Here is a 22,133-nt window from a genome sequence, read left to right as displayed (position 1 = left end):
AATATCGGACATAGCACTCAAGAAAGTGGCAAGCCATAGACACGTGTTTCGGGCTTTTGGCCCATGCACGGAGCCACCAGCAGGAGCCAACCGCACATTTGTGGTTTCAGTTGATAGATCTTGTGTTTACAAGAAAACTATCAAAATCACCACGGAGGCAGCTATAGCTACCTGCGTGACATCCGGGTCCAGGAAATTATACGAATATGAAAGTTATTGAGTGTCTTGATATAGAAACAGAAGTTAATATCGGACATAGCACTCAAGAAAGATATATATATATATATATATATATATATATATATATATATATATATATATATATATATATATATATATATATATATTCTTCGTATTTGTATTATTTTCTGGACCCGAATGTCACGCAGGTAGCTATAGCTGCCTCCAGCTGAAACCACATGTATGCGACTGACTCCTGCTGGTGGCTCTGTGCATGTATATATATATATATATATATATATATATATATATATATATATATATATATATATATACATGCACGACATATGAAAGTTTTTTTTATTAAAAGGGTATAATATAAACTTGACTTCGAAATTAATTTGTGCTTGAAATATTAGTAAAAAACAGTATCTTTCCTTTTGTTATGTGCTACTCTAAACCTGTCAAATTTGACATTTTTTTCGAAAATCCTCAAAAAATCAGTTTTTTTCTTGGAAATATCGAAAAATGTCAAAGAGAAAAGTTGCTCAGTTTCCAATTTTATACTCTTGCTCAAAATTTCAACTCTTTACTGTCACTTCGACTTTTTACAATTATTTAAATTTTTCAAATCCTTCGCTCTATCGATAGACAGAATATCCAAAACTTCAGACAACTGATTCATAATGAAATTTTTGTACATGTTTGCATTCAAATTTTCTCTAAAATTATTTTGTTATGTAATAACCCACACCACATATTTGTTTTGAATGAATATTGGTTACGGCATTCTGTTACAAACTTTGGATTATTGTTGGACCACTAGCGACAATTTTGGGAAGTAACTGTTGTATTCGTCGTCAATGGTGCCTCGTCTGTCCATAAAATCCAGTTGGGAAATGCGATATCATTTTCTCTCTCACCTTGAAACCAAAATGAAAATCCTACTCGAATATCGAAATCTCTTTCTTTAAGAATTATGAACTTTGGCTTGTAGAGATGGAATTTATTTTTGTGAAAAATTCTTTTACACGTTCTCTGCCAACCCTTGTATCTTTACTAATACTCCTAATATTAGTTTTTCCGTTTTCAACAACGCTCAAACAAACATTAAGTTGTTCTGTTGTTCCTCTTCATTATACTTTATTGGATTATGTGGTTTCTTGAAACGATTGTCCACAGAGCCAGTTACTTTGAATGTTTTCAATATCCTTCCCACGGCACTGAAGTGAATATTTCTTCCTGGATGCCGGTAATTGAAAATACAAGCAACATCTCGATATGGCACATTCTCAACACATAATAGAACGGTTTCCACTTTGTCTTGCGTGGATAACATTGTAGATGAAACTTATTTGGTGAATTATAAATGTAGGAAAATCTGTACACAAAACAACTCGATTCATTAAACGCAATAATTTGGCATTAACTAAAACTAAACATTTGTTTCGAAAGCCTACTGAGGGAAAATTTTATTTCGATTCACCTACCTACTATTTTAATAAATTGATGAATGTAGCCGTTACCTACCACAACATACCTAACAATGAAACTATCTATGTTTTTTACCACTTTTATTTTTTTTGCTGGTGTTTTTGTCCTGGTCCTGATGTTAATGTATTTCGGGGTAATTTTTCTTCTCAGGCACTCTTTGTACAACTATAAATTCTGCGATGCTTGATGGTACTTCGTTTTTAGTTTAAAATAGTATGTGGCTTGTCTGCCTGTACTTGCTTCTTTCAATAAATTGATGGATGTAGCCGTTACTTACTACGTGGTAGGAAATCATAATGAAGAAAAGAAAAATGAAACTTTCTGTTTTTTACCACTTTCATTAATAAAAGCGGTAAAAAACATAAAAAGTTTTTTTATTAATAAAAGTGGTAAAAAACATAGAAAGTTTCATTTTTTTTTCTTCACCTACTATTTTCTTCCCAACATGTTGTATTAGTCTTGTAATGTTTAAAATCACGCAATTTTATATCATGTTTAGTACAAATCGCTAGATCAAAAGTCTTTTCAATAGTTATGAAACTGTAGATCAATGTTTAGTTTATAGAAAAGTACAATATTTCGGGTTAGTTTGTAACTGAATTATTGGTCAGAAAAATAATCAAACTGGTTAAAAATCTATTTTAAAAAAGAGTACGAGTATAAAAAAAAATGAAGAGAAATATGTTTATTCGATTACTGACATATTGACGTCCATATATTGAGAATCCGAATTAACAATGAAATGAAAAAACAAGATGAACTTTACAACAACAAAAAAGTTGGAAAATAGTCAAAGTGATAGTAGAGAGCCCAAATTTTGAGAAAGAGTATGAAATTGGAAACTGAGTAACTTTTTTCTTTGGCATTTCTTCGAAGTTTATAAAGAAAATGATTTTTTGGAAGAATTTCGAAAAAAATGTCAAATTTAACAGGTTTAGAGCAGCACATGACAAAAGGATTGAGACTGCTTTTCATTCATTTTTCAAGCACAAACTAACTACGAAGTCAAATTATCATTATATCTATTAATAAAAAACTTCCATATGTCGCGAACCTTATTATAATATTTATTCATCTATGTTGCATTCAAAATAGAATTAACATCTGAAAGGTAATGATGAATAAATTGCAAATTCACTGAGGGTTCAACCCTTCAATCACAATTACCGCATAAAAACAATTTATAATAGTAACAAAGTATCAATATCACACATTCCCGTACTAATAGACAAAGTCAAAGGTTATGAAATAGTTAACAAACAAGCACATACAGACAACTCACAGAAGTTCATACTTGTTTGTAAGGATAACAAATATTAAAATATTACACATTATACATAGACATTAATTAACTAAAGATATTCAAATGCTGACTGAATTGATAATATAAAATAGAACCATATATATATATATATATATATATATATATATATATATATATATATATATATATATATATATATATATATGTTCTGTGCATTTGTATTTCTATCTTTTGGTAACCAAGTGTTGCCCATCCTTACACTTGGCTGCACCATACTGATGATGGGCCAAAAGCCCGAAACACGTGTCTATGATTTGCCACTTTCTTGAGAGCTATGTCCGTTTATTAACTTTATATACAGGGTATTAACTTTATATACAGGGTGTTTCAGAATTCGACGGACAAACTTATACCACGTCATTCCTCTTGCAAAATGATGGAAAATGAGGTAGGACATGTGTGTCCGGAAATGAGCCGTTTCAGAAATACAGGGCGTTGAAGTTGCAAAATAAAAAGACCCTTTTCGTCGTAGCTCCCGGACTAAAAGGAATAAATTAATTAAACTCAGCAAATCGATTACGAACTAGAATGTGCTTCCTCCAGTGGTATGTTTGCTTCAGTATCAGTAGCCAGTGGCGTTCCAGCGGGGTAATAGCTTATATTTCCCCCCTTATTTTTTACGCCACTGACTTTATATCCACAACCGTCTTTTTTTTGAATTCCTTGATCAATTTTACGTAAAAACCAAAAAAACATTCACTATGAAAAAACCAGTAGTTTTCGAGAAAAATTGAGTTGAACTGATACGTGCATTCTTATATGGGAATAATCGATTAAAATAATCGAAATTCCAAAACCAAAATTATTTGAACTCTTTTATGATTTTACCATTAATTTAGCGCTTGCAAGTGATGGTAATTATTGTGGGTTTTCTATCATCGTACCAATTTTTGTTATGTTTAGCATATTGTAATGACAAATCATAACTCTTGAGGCTTATTTTCGTGCTTGTCAATAGATTTCATTGTTGAAATGTTTTCATTGTTCTCAGATCTTCGAGTGACTTTGTGATCTGAAAAAAAGTGACCCCAAATAAAATTTGCGATCATTCGGAATCTCGACTGAGTTAGGCTCCAATAATCCTAAAATAACACCATTATTCTGGATTTTGGGAAAATTATTTTTTGTTCACAATTATCCTGTCTTTCCCATTCGTGAAATCACACTTCTCTTTGTAGAATCGTAAATATCTTGAAGAATATTCATTAATAAGAAAATGAAAAACATTCTCAAAGTATACAGTGTTTTCAAATTTTCACAGATGAAGCCGAAAAACAAAATTTTACCAGTAGACTCTAATTATACGCCTGAAAAAAAGAAATGTATTTGGAAGAAGTCAATTTATTTGAATAACCATCTGATAAGATCTTCGCTAACTCTAGTCAGTAAATGAAGTTTTTTAAATAAATGTAGAAATGGAAGTTGTCTATTTACAGCTAATTACATAACTCTTAGTTGGATGTCGGTACTCATAATTCATCTTTGAGTAGAAATATCATGTTCAAAATATACCTTCTCTACACATATTTTAGATAATGTGATAAGAAACAATACTGTTGAAATTCTAGAACAGTGAGTCATAAACACGAATTTCTTTTTAAAATTTACATTGAAAATTCAAATGTGCTTTTGAATAATAATGAGAACATCTGATGAATAATCAATAGGGTAATTGTTCGAAATTTTTTCCGTCAACACTTATACACGATCTGCAACGGCGCAACATAGAAAATCGCACTTTTTCAAATGATTCTAAATTTTCGGCAATCGTTATCGATGCAGCTTATTGAATGCGGGCGACTAATTCTTCTTGGCTTTTTGGTTCTGTTTCATAAACCAGTGACTTCATATGACCCCAAAGAAAATAGTCAACAGGATTCAAATCTGGTGATCTGGCAGACCATTTGTGGGGTCCACCTCGACCAATCCAATTGTCACCGAATTTCCGATTTAGGTACTCTCTAGCAGCTAACGAAAAATGAACAGAAGCACCGTCGTGCTGAAACCACATTCCATTCCGGATATTCAGAGGAACATCTTCTAACAATTCAGGCAATACTTCTCCCAAGAAAGTGCTATAATTGTCCCCATTCAAATTATCTGGTAAAAGATAAGGACCAACTAAACGGTTTTCTACTATTCCTGCCCAAACATTCAATGAAAATTTTGTTTGATGGTCATGAGGATGAATAGCAAAAGGATTTTCCTCGGCCCAAATATGGCTATTGCGAGAATTGAAAATACCTTCCCTTGTGAATTTTGCCTCATCAGTGTATAACACTTGCTTGATAAATTCCGGATTATTTCTCCACATACTTAAAAACCATCGAGAAAATTCAATTCGATCTGGATAGTCCTCTGGTTTCAGTGCCTGAACTTTTCTCAGTCGATATGGGTATAACTGCTGTTCATGCAAAGTCCTCCAAACAGATGATGAAGACACATGCAGCACTCTAGCTATAGATCTACTACTTTCAGACGGATGTTCAGCAGCATAGTTCAATATCTCCTCTTCTGTGATATAATTTCTTACAGTTCTCTGTATACCTGCATTCCTTCTGGTAATTAAAAAACTTTCTGTTTCCCTGAGTCTTCTGTCCACGTTTTCGAACGTTTTCCAATTAGGAATTCTATTTCTTCCAGGAAAATTTTCACGATACATTCTTTGTGCCAACCTTCCATTTCTTCCCGATTTTCCATAAATAAGGTGCATGTCTGCTAACTCTTCGAATGTAAAATTCATTTTTATTATACGAAATACACAATCAAACACTTTCTGACAGCTACGTTAACTTGGAAGTGTCATACGAATCTCATTTCATTTCCACAGCCCCCTAACAAATTTATTGTTGTCAATGAATAAAGTAATCCTCATTGCTTAGGTGGATCAAAGATTGTTATAAGTCACGTGAATGTATTCTGAAACTATTCAACCAGTGGCTGAAGAACTCGAGAATATCGGTATCTAACAAAACTATAATAGATATGCCCAGGAAACATTGTAGATGGCTAAGGTTGAAACAAGTAATGGTATTTTGGTTAATCGATAAAACTTGGATTTTTACCCAGTGAGAGAAGATAATTCGATAAAACATTCTGAGTTCAGTTTTGCCAACTATTCGTAATTGTCTTTGAAAATCGTTTGGATGGAACATTTTATTAAAAAATAAATCTCGAGGTAAAGCCATTCAGTAGGTCTGCGGGCTCACAACATATCTGCAAAAAAAGTTGGTAAAATGGTAGAAAATCCGCAATATGTTGCCGAAGTGAATAATTTTTCAAGCACACAATGAATGGTAGAATGATAAAAGAGTTCAAATAATTTCGGTTTTGGAATTCCGATTATTTTACTCGATTATTAATATTCCCATATGAGAATGCACCTATCAGTTCAACTCAATTTTTCTCGAAAACTACTGGTTTTTTCATAGTGAATGTTTATTTGGTTTTTACGTAAAATTGATCAAGGAATTCAAAAAAAAGACGGTTGTGGATATAAAGTCAGTGGCGTAAAAAATAAGGGGGGAAATATAAGCTATTACCCCGCTGGAACGCCACTGGCTACTGATACTGAAGCAAACATACCACTGGAGGGAGCACATTCTAGCTCGTAATCGATTTGCTGAGTTTCATTAATTTATTCCTTTTAGTCCGGGAGCTACGACGAAAAGGGTCTTTTTATTTTGCAACTTCAACGCCCTGTATTTCTGAAACGGCTCATTTCCGGACACACATGTCCTACCTCATTTTTCATCATTTTGCAAGAGGAATGACGTGGTATAAGTTTGTCCGTCGAATTCTGAAACACCCTGTATATATACATATATATATATATATATATATATATATATATATATATATATATATATATATATATATATATATATATATATATGTGTGTGTGTATATATATATATATATATATATATATATATATATATATATATATATATATATATATATATATGTGTGTATATATATATATATATATATATATATATATATATATATATATATATATATATATATATATATATATATATATATATACATATATAATTTTTGATCAGATACCCATGATCTTATAATTTCCTACAAATATATTCCCTCATTTTCAGTGGGATACTTTTTTGTCGAAGAAACCTATTCCTGGAAAAAATCATCCTGATGATGAAAAACTCCTTGCTGAAGCCCGGGAGTGTATAGGAGACTACAAACTGAAAGAAGACTTGAGTTACAAACCACCTCCACACCTCAGAGAAACAACAGTCAAGAAATATAAACAAGTACTGGATGCCAGATTGAAGGTTTGAAAATATACTTAAGATGACAATTTCACTTCTGACAAAATATCATTTATACTGGTTTCATTTCATTTCAAATCGCACTCCTTCACATAGTAGTATGAAAACTCTCTTAATGTCATGTGCGAGCAATTATTTGGCTCTCTAGACAAATCACTATTAGCTTTCTTCCGCCAAAAAACGCGACATGACTTTTTGAAATTTGATTACAATATCATTATTAACGTCCTGAAGAAATGAGCGAACTTAATCAAGTTAGAAGATTGAAGTAGGTGGGTCTGTGCATAAGAAGTTTGAGAAAAAATATAATGGCATTGATGAACTTTATACAAAACATCACATCTACCAACCACCATGCCCTTATTGACTGGATTAATTATAAATCGATTCTATTTTTGAGGTTGCAGCCTGCGATGGTCAGCAGAAAATTCGCGCAGATATTATTCCACATGCTGACACAAGGACATCGGTATCATCTATCTGTGTCAGACGGATTCTAAGATATCCAAACAACTGATACGCGATAATTGCAACATGCTTGTATTGTTTAATCAAGACGAAATGAATTTGAAGCAAATGCAATATATTGGCGCAACACGTATGGAACTTTCATAATAGTCAAGGAATATCATTTGAATGCGAAATGATATCAAAAAGCCTTCAAAAAACACATACATGTGTGTGAATAAAGGTAGAAATGTTATTTGTCGATATAAAACCGTTTAGTAAAGAACTCTACGTTGCGCGCAAAGACAAACTCACTGAAATTCCGAAAGGTATAAGGAAAATTTGTGTTGGAATCGGTCGATACTTGATGAAAATCCATACAGTATTCAAGAAACACTTCATAGTGAAAATCTTACTTCGAAATGTTTCTTGAATACGTATGAAAGAAAGGTATCTAGCTCTGAAATTGGAAAAGTCCTATATCGAGACCGCTGAAAGATAATCCTCTAAAAAAATGAAAGGCCATCTGAGGCGTGGTTTCAAGAAGGAGAAGGAGGTGAAGAAGCAAATGAAAAAGAATCATGAGATCAATTTCGGGCATTCGATTGAACGCGAGCATTTGAAGACACACAATTTCTACCACTCGGAGATGTTGAAACAGGAAAAGACGGTAAAAATGATGGTGATGAGGTATTCCATGAGTCACCCCCACCGTCAGAGGAGAGTATGATGAAGTACCTGGAGTAATATCCGCCCATATCATAAAATATGTCATGAAAAAATTGGGCATCACAAAAATTGCTACAAAGAATACGTCCGAAATAAAGCGCGATGAGGCATTTATACCTACCTGTCGCCAAAAATCACATCAAAAATTTTGCAAAAAATAACGCGGTCATTTCAGTCGCGAAAATCACATCAAAAACGCGTATTATTAGTATGATCTTATTTGTATGTGTCGCATTTTCCTCGTGACTATCTACAAGTTTGGGCATAGGTCCAATAGGAACCGAAAGCATCCCGCAGCGTATCGGCAGGCAGTGGTGTTGGTTTGCTATATACATCCGATGGCGACATTGATTTTGATATCTTGAAATTATGTAATGTGAAACGGTCTACGAACGCATCAGATGCAGCCAACGAAGATTACCTAGATGAAGTTGAGAAAAATCTCATTGCTTCCATAAGAAAAAAAATACGAAATCACGAAAAAAGCGTGCGATGAAATGTACAATCTGAAAATGATGTCAGAACTCATATAAACAATGAGGTTAGGAAGTTCAGCACCGAATTTGATGAAAAAGTTCAAACAGTTGACACCAATCTGTTTCAGACGGCTCAACATGCTACGGAACAGTTGAAAAAGTTACATGAAAAATTCAACCGACAATATGGAATCGATATTGAACGATTCACCGATTTAGTTCACGAAAATAATACCAAGATTTCGTAATATATGCAAGAAACTGATATTTCGACCGGAAAAAAGGGAAGTTGAAACAATTCTGATCTACCGCAAATATCTAACATTCAGACCTAGTTGAAAATTTGGAGCTCGCCATAAAAAAAATTACCGAAATCTTTTCTCGAAGTGAGAGATATTGTCAAAATGTTTTCAGATATTTTGATACACATAAAACGCCGTCCGAAAAATCTGCAAACTTATCATGGTATGTAATTTCACAATAACAAATTCCTACGTTAAGCTACGTTGAGCCAAACGTGTAATCAGAATATTGCAAGAGGAGCTTTCTGAATATTTCAGTTTGAAAGGTACATACAAATGGATAGACGTACTACCTCTAATAACGGAAACCTACAATGATACACGTCACAGCAAGTTGGGCTACAAACCCTCCCAAATCAACGAGTCTAACGAATAAAAAATTCCCAATGCCTCGTATATATTGCTGGGTCGAGAAAATTTATAAGTTGGTGATATTGTACGAATTTCGAAATCAAAACATATATTCGAGAAGGGTTCCACCCCAAATTGGACTACGGAATTATTGAATTACGCTAGTACACCGAGAAAAGAAATCGATAATGATTATTAAGATTTGAATAGCTTCAAGTGAAAACTTGTATACTATATGGGACAAATAAACAGTTGAATAACCGTGAATGAAATATTTTTTCTGAACCTGTCTACGTATAGCAGACACCCAGTTCATTAGTTTACTAACGGCTATTAAAATATTGACAAGCCGAGTCTAGCAACTATTATTAAATCATTTAATAACGAGAAAAACTATTTTCTCCGTAGTAATACATCAACACAGAACTTCTAATAAACAGTTTAATAACGACTGTGCTACATTCATCTCCGTGAAAAGAACTGTTCTATTATCCCTAAGACTTTTCCAGAATATGTAATCAATATTTCACTTACCCCTATCAAACAGTTTGATCGACGTTGTACAGCATACAGCACTCACAGCAAAATTAAATCTCACATTCATTAGACATTTCATACTGCTTCTGTACACATTTTCACTACCTTGATTGAACAGGTTTATTGTCATAGCATAAATTCTGACTGCTACAGAATAATTTGAGATTGTACCAAAAATGTGTTCCACCTGTCAGAGGATGTCATTTTAATTACTATCGGTGGATAATTCGCTAGTCTCTATATATCGACTTATAATAAAAACAACTACTCCCTTGGCTAATACCAAGAAGGGCGTTGCATTATATCCGACCGGTGCATGCCAATGTAGGTTTCTTCAGAAGAAAATCCTGAATTCGCTTTTGGCGATACAAATGCCTGAATTGATTTTCAATAATTGGAACGGCCACACTTGCAGACCGGATTCAAGCTATTTGGCCTCTCGTCAGTACAAAATATTGCCATCATCAATGACTTCCCATAATTAAAAATGAAATAACTTTCATATAGTATCAAACCTCGAACAGAGCTGAAAATTTTCGGTCTACGAGGAATGGGCGAATTCGGTTTGCTTTTGGGATACCTCGTCCATTGGCAGATGGCGCAATGACTTCTTGTTGATCACTTCACCTTTTTTCGAGGTTTGATACTATGAAAAGTATTTGATTTTCATTGATGGCAAGTCTGCAAGTGTACCCGTCCCAATAACTGAAAATCAATTTCGGCATTTGTATCGCCAAAAACAAATTCAAGATTTTCTTGCACTGGCACCGGTCGGTTATAATGCTAACCAGAGGAGTAGTTGTGGCCAGAAAACTGCTGGGTAGTTGAGACAGACCTGAATAAAATGTTCCAAAGATGATTTGATTTACCGCCAGTCTTCAAGTATGCCCCCCGACTATGTTGAATGTTTTTTTCATAACATAGCTCAGTTGAAGAAAAATCAAACTGAATATAACTGCACTCGACACGCGTTTCCAAGATGCCAAAACGCACATCTTGACAAGGGCCTTTCAGTTTGATACCGTAGTAACTGAACTTCGTTATAAAACTTTAATACAAATCATTTCCATTAATATAAGAGATCCCCAATTTATTTTTCAACCGAAATATTGGTTTTTTCATAATTACAGAAGAATCGCCTACAAAAATCTACCAAATCAGTGCTGTGCTAAGTTCACCAAAAAAAATACTAAGTTTTCTCACAACTCATTTATTCTCAAACTGCGAAACGAATATAAACATTCTCAAAAAAATAACGAAGTTTGTCACACAAATAAAAACATTTAAACGTAAACATTTCAAATTTATCGTAATACTGACAAGATATGCACAACAGCAAAATTATTTCACCTGTTCATAAGCTGATAAATTCGAGGCAGCATCAAAAGTGTTTCCAAAAATACGTTCTTCTTCAGTTTTTTTGGAAAATTCAGCATATTTTTTTTGAAAATCAAGCGAGGGCCAGCCTTATCCACGAGCTGATTTATTGTGTTTTCATCCAACAACCCAAAACTGGCATCTGTTATGCCTTCATCTGAAAAATAGGAACTTTGATAGGTATTGAACATAGATAAAGTTCACCTTAAAGCTGATCCCACCTATGACAATAATTTTTTCCGTAAAAACCCGGCTTTAACAAAAAAAATCATCAGGTTGAGCTGACCAGCTTCCAGGCTTACTAATTGTAATAAGTTCAAAACGTTGAAAATTTCGAATTTTTGCAAAAACAAAAAACAAGTTTTTTTGGCGAAAACATGAAAAAAAAACGGACAGAGAAGGAAGTCAGCCCTAGTATTGAAATATATGTGTTCTGATCTTCGTCCCTTTCCTTTACTCAATGCAACTTTCAAAAAAAAAGAAGCACAAAGTTTTGAGTTTTATATTCAGCTACTCAGTGCAAGGATCAAACTTATTTTCGGATTTTGTGAAGTTGTCTTAAAATATTTTACCGATTAAAACCGCTATTATTGATATTCAAAAAGTCTTTAATGATTCTGATAATTTCGAAGGAGCCAAAAGCTGAATTATTTTATACACGGCGTGAAAAGCATCGAAGCCAGGATGTACGCCGACAGACGAATGTACCTATATTCGCTTTATGTTGGCTAATGCCAGCAGTGATATTCTACGATTAAAATTATAAACAGAAGCGATGGCGATTCATGCATGTGTTTATGTTATACTGCAGACAGCAGCTTCCCGCTAATCACAAAGTGCTTTGTGCTGCTAACATGATATTGAATATGTTCATGATATTCCCGGTAAAATTTTCACCCGAGAGCGGACGCGCTTTTTCCAGGCCTGTAATACCTAACTACCTTCCTCAAGCCGAATAGATCCATTTATCTTTATCCTGTTTGAGGAAGATATCACAAAGTGAAACACGTGCAGCGGATTTGTAAACCGATTTTTAGTGAGAATCGTACAGAAAACTGATATTTTTGTAGAATATGAAATTTCATCAAGTATCGGCAGCAGATTGAATTCAGTTTATGAAAATAGGACACTACGTATATAATTCCACACGAAACTAAAAAATATTTATACCAACATACGCATTTTACGATGGTATTTGATATATTTAACGAAATATCAACCTATAAACTATGATCGTCACAACAAAATGAGATTCATTTGTCCTTAATTTTATTGGATAAAATGACAAACAAGATGTATTACCTAACATATATTACTTACCAATGAATTTCTGGGAGAAACTTGAGAGGCCCCATTGCTCTAATGTTTCGAGGAATTCCATAATATTCACCTTTGAACCCACAAACAATAATTTGGAACTGCAACCTCATGCAACATACAACACTCCACTAAAGGGCACAAACACAACTGACCCTGAACCACACCGAAATTTGAAGGTGTTCGCGCATCACGCGCGTACGTACCTTTCCGAACCATTCCGTAGACACCGGAAAAGTCAAATGAATACTTTTTTACTTACATGTATTAAATTGGTACTGAGGGTAGCATACTATTGTTCTTTTCACTGAATGCAGATGTTTAATGGTAAATAAGCTAGTTTAGGCAAAACTGTTGAATACTGGGGAACAAACTGTTGAGTAGCAAGTAATACATGGGTAAACACTTCATTTTCAATAGGGACTCAATTCACCTACTGTAGAAACCCAATGACAGAAACTTTTTTTTACTTGATGTTATTATATTGAAATGTAAGAATACATCTATAGTTATTAAATTATTCTCAAGTGTACGCGTTTACCTGAACCGTTTTTCTCTGTGTAGATATTGCACGGTACACATATTAAAGGTGCTACATATGTAGAAGAATCACAAAAAACTATGAACTCGTCGAAACGTACTCAGACGAAGGGAAAAGAAAACGTTCGTGAAATGGCTTGAGTTGATAACAACTCGTGTACTGAAAATTTCTTACAGTATCTTATGAAGAACAAGTGCCAATCAACTCGTTCCAGAGGTAGCATTTTCATATCTACCTCATTCTGCATATGCAATGTGAGCTGACCTCGTGATCCCAGCTGTAAAACGATCCCAACAGATGATTTTCAGTCTAGTTTGATCATCAGCAAGAGCCAAATGACGTTCGATAGTAGTTATGTCAGTGGTTATGATAAAGTGACTATTTGTGCTAGTGGTAGTGATTTACAAGTCAACTTTCAAGGTATTGATCGAGCATTAGAGTCAAATCGAGTATTGAGGAGTTGGGAATCTCCTTCAACTCAGCAAGTATTCAACTACGATAGTAGTCCAGCCAACACCGCAGAAGTGGCATTGTCCGACAGCGGTAATATCAATCAAGCTTTGAATATGTATGAAAATGTAACTCAACTTCAATATGATGATGGTGTGGATACGGCATTGACCAGGTACGAAGTCAATGCCTAAAGTAAAGTCTGCTGCTATTGATGACGTTCCAAATGGACGCCTACGAATTTCGATGTGGTCCAACTCCGACGAGAGATTTTAGGGCCTGTGTGATCCTGAAACAGAAATATTCGCCTCGACACATTTCATTCACCACCTACGAATGGGCCACCTACATCAATCTCCACAATTACTTGATGATTGATTTCTTCATAAGTGATATCCATGAATATCCAGACGAGTTCCCTGTCACTGCAAGTTGCGGTGATATAGTGAAAGTCACTCATTTCATTGGAAGTGACATCGTCATGGAGCTGTATTAGTAACATGTCAATGTAATTCTCCAAACCCGTAGACAGTAGGTAGGTATGCAAATACTTTTCGGGAATATGTATTTTATTATAATGATTAAATATTGTATAATTTGTTGAATAAATGTTTGTTTTTTATAAAAAAAATTAAGACCACCCAAAAATTAAACACATACGCACATACATTTGAATATAATGGAATGAAAATATGAATACAAACATGAAATATAATAAAATGAAAAATATATAATGTTAATACAGTACACATCTGAAACTGATAACCCTATAACCTTATATTATTGGTGCCAGAAGACTGGGCACATGTGCTCATATATCAAGTGTTCTTTGGTTCATTGGATACGCCAGACATGAAACAAATGTCAAGTATGCGTTAACAAACTTGTTGGACTATATATTATCAATGTGGGAAATCGAAATGAAAATGGGGTGGAACCTCATATCTTTGACTGAATGCGCTTCAGTTCAAGCAACAAACTCTTGTTTTTTGTCGATTAATTATCATTTCAATATATATTATTTGTTTTATTAAAATTCCACAAAGCGTTATTCTTCAATAAATCTTGCGACATGTTTTTTCGTACATATTCTGTAATACATTTGACTACCATTATTCTCTCCTGTATCACCCCCTATATATCAATTGAATCATCTATATAACCACATCCATATTTCTCATCCACTAACTTTCTCACAATCTATTGTTTTCATAATGTTATAAAAGTTATTTTTTCATTTCTCGGATTATGGCTTTATACGTCATCCTGTATGGTCTGCAATTATTGGCAAACGGTGTTGTGAAGACACAATACCCATGAAAGAATTGCTAGAGCGCCTGCTCCAATTTACTAATTTGGAGTTTTGTCTATCGATAGTTGCACATCATTAGAGTAGCAGTCGTTGATGGATTTATTGTTGCGCAACAATTCCAACCCCAGGATATTGGCATTAATATCGGTAATCAATGTAATCAATCAAATGGTATACGGGGTGTGCAGAGTTAAAGAAAAAAAGTTTTTTATCTACATAGACGAATCTTGCCCCCTAGTACGAAAAAGTTACTTTGCCAATCGCATATCCTTTCGTTCATCAATTATGGAGACCTGTCTATGACCCCTTCTTGGATTTGGCTAATCAATATAAAATACAAGTGCAAAATTTTTGTGTCCGCTTCATTTTGTGAATTAGTAAATTTGAATACATTTCGCAAGCTCGTGCCAGCCTTAGTTGGATATCAATGTCCGTTCCCAGGGAATATAACTACTACAACTTAACCTATTCAGTACTGAAATCTAAAATAAATGTTCCCCTATTCAATAAATTGATAAGGAGGTTAGAGCTCCATTCACATCCCTCGCCATTCGTCAGCCATGTTCAGAAAATCATTTTCCTTTCTAGCTGTATTTTTTCACATTGAATTTCATTCAATACATACTTGTATAATGTAATCTGATGAAACTAAATATCAAAAACAGATCGATAGTTATCGTGTAATTGAGTTAAAACATATTGAAACCAACATTACTCAAAATATTAATCATTATAATACATTGGTAAAAGGTGAATTGAAACATACTTTTAGAATAGTCCACACGAATATTCGAAGCGTTACAAAAACATTAACGAGTTGAGCTTTCGCTTCTAATGGGAAGCTTCTTCGGGGCCTATAATTTATTGAGTTGTGGATTTTTTACCATTGAATAACATTACAAATTATACTTACAGTAAAAATGAGTGAAAAACGATAAATTAAACATATGAATTGATGAAAAAAGTAAAAAAGTTAAACATGTATTGAACTTTTTTGGTTTGACAAATGCAAAAAAATCTCAGACTTCTTAGAGGCATATTGATCGAAAATACTTATCCCAGAAAACTTCTCAATATAATGATTTTCAATACAAGTAGAAATTCAAATTTTCATATATTCAACATAAATTCATGTAATAATAATAATTCACCTATCAATTTTTCTTATAAATCTATAGCTAATCTTGGAAATTCATCTTCAAATATCATAAAACTTTTTCATAATGAACAAAATATCAAAATATGCCCAAAAATATCAAAACTATGAATAATATGAATATTAAATCAAAAGATAAAACGGATATTACAAAAAAGTTGAATATGAATTATAACATTCCTTGTAACAATTGTAACTTGGATTATATTGGAACAACATCTAGAATTCTTAATGATTGAATATAGAATAAACGTCACATAAAAGCGGTATAAAAGTCAATGAGAAATCATGTGCATTAGCACAACACTCTATAGAAACAGGACATAAACAAAATTACTCTAATGTTTTACATACTGAAAAAAAGTCCAAACGCCGTTTTTTTAATAGTTGAGATTAATAAGTCTTCTGATTGTATGAATAAGAAAACTGTCATTGATAATCTCAGCAGTATATACTCAATTCATTGATTTTCACTCATTTTTACTGTAAGTATAATTTGTAATGTTATTCAATGGCAAAAAATTCACAACTTGATCAATTATAGGCCCTGGGAAGAAGCTTGCCTTTAAAAGCGAAAGCTTCCAATGGGATGCTATATATATTATAACATTATACTTATATACTAATATTATACGCCACACCCATGCTCAAGGGTAACTTTTTTTGGGTATTCTGTATTTACTTACCAATAGGTATTTCTATTTTCATTAAGGCTATTTATTTCTATATTTCTTATGGTGAAAAAAAATAATTGAATTATTGAGTTTATGGGAAAAATATACAGGGTAACAAACGGAAACGAAATGAAGTCATTAAAAGACCACTAATGACTACCAATGATGACGCTACTCAGCTACTCAAACAATAAACAGCTGATCGGAAGCGATTATGAGAAAGTGAAAAATAGGTAAAATAAATTACTTTCGGTAACTGAAAGAACAAGAAATCCCAACGATTTGACAAGCTGACAAGACTCTGTTTCAATGTTCCCGTTTGAGAAAAAACAGACGGACCCATCGAATTCAATAAAAGATAGACATTCTTTTCGTGTATTCGTGACTACTCTATTTCGCATCCAAGATAGAAAAATCGACCCATTAAAGTAAAAATGTCGAATTGAAACCTTTGAAATTATCTTCATAATAGAAACAAATTCTGAAATTGCGCCTAATAATTTTATAGAAAATTGCAATGTAAAATTTAAAGCTCTTCAAATATTCAAAATGATAATTTCATTTCATTTCAAAAGACAGTTTTATGGATTTTACTTTTTCAGTGTTTGAAATTAAGGGGTGGCTCTGTTCAATTTTGACTCGTATTTGATTTTTATGAATGTTGATCCTAGATGGGATCATTTCTTTAACGCTTGTAATAATTTTATTTTATTCCAATTTCCACAAGCGTTCACTAGAGGTTCTAATATCCTTGATATTTTCAGCAATATGATTTGAGACACAATTTCATACAAAAAGTGTGGGACATACGAGATTTGAAGTATGTGGTGAGAGATAGATTGATTAACTTGCGAAATAAACTTTTAACGTTGAACGAAGACCTCCCAGAAAGTATGCATAAGTTCGGACCGAACATACCTGAAATAAGAAAGGAGGAATTCCCTGAAGAAAAATTAAAGGAAGTGATTATTCTACCCGTTGATGAAGACACTGAACTAGTTGATCATCACACTCAAGAATTTGTTGAGGTAAGCACATGAGTCTTCCCTTTCATTTATTTGTCCCTAAAAACTTTTTCTTGACTGTAGCACATAATTATAAAAAGTTTTTCGTAATCGAAGAAAAATCCATAACAAAATATCGATGTGATAAAGTAATTATTACATACTTGATGAGTAGAACTTGAAACCTCTAGCGTAAAATGAATGTATTGGAAACACTTTTTCCTCCCCAGAATGAAAATGTTGTACCTCTACGCGCGTTTTGCTAACCAAGTTAGAATCAGGAGATGACTGAAACTGTGTATTGATATTCCGAACCCGGATTTTTTGTTCGGATCATACCGGGTATTCTAAATTGAGTCGGCACCATTGCCAACTCCGTTATTATTGATGCTACGTTGAATGGGCCAACTGATATCATTTTTAATAGCTTTCTCGATGCCGAAAACAAAAAAATTGACAGTCACGTCTTCAAAATATATCATAAAATGATATTTTCTAAAATAGAACACCCTATATTTTATAACGCATTTCGATTCGTAAAAATATTCTCAACCACAAGGCTCATAACACCATTCTTCCTGAAGTTAAAAATGAGTGACTTTTGTGAAAATATTTATTTCTTGCACTAATACAAAGCATTTCTTTGTTTTGGCGAATGAAGAGCTATAAAATATCGAGTAAATATTCAAAAATACTGCCTTCTTGTTGAACACATATTTGAGCCCTTCTCTTGACACTACGTGTTGCTTTCAACACAATTCGGCCATCAATTCTATTAATTATAGTTTCAACATAATTTTTTAGTTCATCTACATTATTATGTTTGATTCTGTACATCTCATTTTTTCAGAAATCCCCAAAAATAAAAATCTAAAGGTGTCATGTCTGGAGAACGAGAAGGCCACTTAACAGGACCATTTGTAGTAATCCATCTATTTATAAAACAGTTTCACAACATTCTTTTTACGCCACTGAAATTATGTGCTAGTGCTCCATCTTGCTGAAAATAGATCATATGACGAGCCTCCAGATCAAGTTCATCGAAAAACTCTCCCAACACTCTTGTTAATAAATTAATGTAACGGGGTCCGTTCAAAGAACCATGGGAGAAAAATGGACCGATAATTCTGCGTCTAAATAGACCACTTCAAACATTAATACTAAATCGTCTTTGCGGATTGTGGGGATGGACTAGAAATGGATTATGTCTACTGTAATAATGGAAATTCTTTCTATTATACATCCTACAATGTGACAGATTAGCCTCATCGCTCCACATAATAATTTTTATAGAAGTTTGGATCTTGTCTGCATTTATTCATAAACCACCGACAACACCACAATCGTCTTTTAGGGTCACCAGGTTGTAGTGTTTGCACTTGTCTTAACTTATAAGCTTATGAGAAGAAATCTTATGTTTCTTCAAAATTCGTTGAATAACACACGGTGGAACAGCTATTTCTCTAAATAAATATGTGATGGAATTATTTAGATTCACCTCAAAGTAGACTAAAACGTCAATTTCTGTATCTTCAGATATTACAGAAGGTTTTTTTAGTTCTCCTCCTTTCGAATTTTTTTTCATTGTTCCTGAATCGACGATGAAGCACAGCAAAAACGCTAATTAGGTAATTTACGATCGGAGAATTGTTGCAATGTCGGAGTGCTCTTACGCTATTTTTCTGGCAAACTAAGTAGGATTCTAACGTATCACATTTTTCCTGATGGGAAAACGGCATTTCAAAATATATTCGAACAGTAATTGACAGTTACAATAATTCATGACATTGTCGTGATATACTTGAGAATATTTAACAAATGGTATTTCAATTTCATTACTCATAATAATTCTATGTTAGCAAATCAAACACATTTTTCCAACCGCATCAATATGACGCTCCAGTATTTTCTGTTCTATATAAAAACGGCTTCAATGTTATAATTATAGCAGATATATTTTAATTCACAAAATAAATACGACTAGTGAAATGGCTTTGAAATGAAAATTATCGTTTTGTAAATTATTACCAAATAGCTCAGTGGTGTCAAGTCGAGTGTTACGACATGCAACAGCGCAAATTTCCATTTTTGCTGTTAGTAACAAAGTTTTGTCATTCGTATAAGTACCAAAATTGTATGTTTGGACAATCATGAGGTTTTATTTACCAATACAAAAAAATTTTTGGTACTAGTTGAAATAAATAAATATTTCCACATAAGTCGCTCATTTTCAACTTAAGGAAGAAAGATGATATGAGCTTTGTTGTTGAGAATGGTATTACTAATTAAAATGCATGATAAAATATAACGTGTTTCATTTTGAAAAATATAATTTTATGAAATATTTAGAACACGCGACTGTCATTTTTTTTTCGGCATCGAGAAGACCATTGAAAATGCTACTAGTCTGCCATTTTACCGAATTCATAGCACCAATAATAAGGGAGTTGACAAAGGTGCCGACTTAATTTGGAACAGATACCTAAAAATGATGAGACTATTAGCATCAATACTCCAATTTTGTAAAATAAAATTTCATTCAATAATTAATTTTCTATTGTAAAACTTGTCCTGAGGTTCAGAGACGAAAGCTTGTAGGAGTAGCCAAATACACAGCTCAATTTATTTTGCGTAAAAATAGATATCACCCCTATAAATTTAGGATTTGCCAAGGACTTAATCCAGGGGATTTCGAACGGCGCCGAAATTTTTGCGAATGGTATACACGCGCGTGTGAAGAAGATTATAATTTCCCTTCAAAAATAATATGGTCCGACGAAAGTATGGTCACTAATATTGGTATCTTCAACCGCCGCAATACGCATTACTGGGCTCAGCAAAATCCGCGTGTTAAGAAAATATCAAGACATCAAGAACGTTTTGGGTTTAATATGTGATGTGCAATTTTAGGAACTACAATACTAGGTCCGTTTTTTTACTATAATTCTTTGACCGACGAACGATACCATCATTTATTGCAAAACTATGTATAAAACTCTTTAGATAATTTACCTCTGGCACAGGTCAATAACTGTTGGATTCAACAAGACGGTGCTCCTGCACATAATTCTAGACAAGTTCGAGAGTATCTTTCGCAGCGATTTCCTGGAAGGTGGATTGAAACCTTTAGTGAAGTGTCTTGGCCAGCGCGATCCCCTGACTTATATGGACTTCTTTATATGGGGTTTTGTTAAAAACCGGGTTTACCAACATTCTTTTGAAACTGAACAGCAGTTACGAGAATGTGTAACTATCGCATTTAACAGTATTACACCAGAGATGTTACGTGATGTTTTAAGTTCTACAGTTAGAAGATCATACTTATGTTTGGAAAATAACGGAAACCTGTTTGAACACCTCCTTTGAATTGAATAAAAAATGCGTTAATTTCTTTGTTGTTTTCATTACTTTAAAAAAATCATTATTAACCTACTTAAAAATACATTTTAAAATAGAAAAATGCAATTTTCCCTTAAACTAAAAAGAAAACAATGGCATGTGTTACATGGTTGAATTCGTAATAAAAAATGGAATCAGATACAGGGTGTACTTTTTTTTCGGGCTATTTAAAAAAATAAAGTTGTTGATGGTTTTTTGAAAACGAAACGTCGGATATAATAACTTAAAATACCATCGTGTAGTACCTTGAAAGTGCAAATGAAAAAGTGTTAGTCGTTTTTTGATATCTTTTCAAATAAAGTCAGAAAAAAATAAAATTGATATTGTCAAATTCTCGTTTTTCCCAAATATCTCAGCAGGCCATGAGAATTCTTCAAGTTTCTATACGGCATGTAAACAAGCTTTAAAGAACACAACTTTTTCCTAACAATAACTTCTTCAAGCATAACTAAAGTTACTTCTAAATTACACCTTATATACTATAACCTAGTAACTATTCGTCTACCTAAGTAATAAATCTACCTGAAAAAATATACCTGAAAAAGACAGGTATCAATACATTTTTCGAAAGTCTACCTGTAAATATAACTTACTATTATTACCTGCGTGTGAACAAATTCAATAAAGGCGAATTATTCAATTCAGTTTCATCGATCATAAGATGGTGAGAGTTTTTGAATTTGTTTATTTCCATACTCTCCAACAGGTCAAGTTTCAAACCTTTCTTCTGGAAATGGCGGGGTTTGTATTCATGGTTGA

At 33.2% G+C, this 22,133-nt stretch overlaps 1 protein-coding gene across 1 annotated transcript in view; it reads left to right on the top strand.

The window, feature by feature from the left end:
* LOC111509333 (cilia- and flagella-associated protein 44) overlaps positions 1-22,133 on the top strand; it is a 253,118-nt gene that overhangs the window by 200,636 nt on the left and 30,349 nt on the right. The window contains 2 exon segments of the mRNA XM_074181923.1: positions 7,117-7,305; positions 17,736-17,999. Coding sequence (XP_074038024.1) covers positions 7,117-7,305; positions 17,736-17,999 — 453 coding nt within the window.

This window comes from Leptinotarsa decemlineata, unplaced genomic scaffold, assembly GCF_025532065.1.
Source record: "Leptinotarsa decemlineata unplaced genomic scaffold, Ldec_3_MD MMD2_tig00026328_RagTag_RagTag, whole genome shotgun sequence".
Lineage (NCBI taxonomy): Eukaryota > Metazoa > Arthropoda > Insecta > Coleoptera > Chrysomelidae > Leptinotarsa > Leptinotarsa decemlineata.
This window is presented reverse-complemented; position numbering and strand designations above follow the sequence as displayed.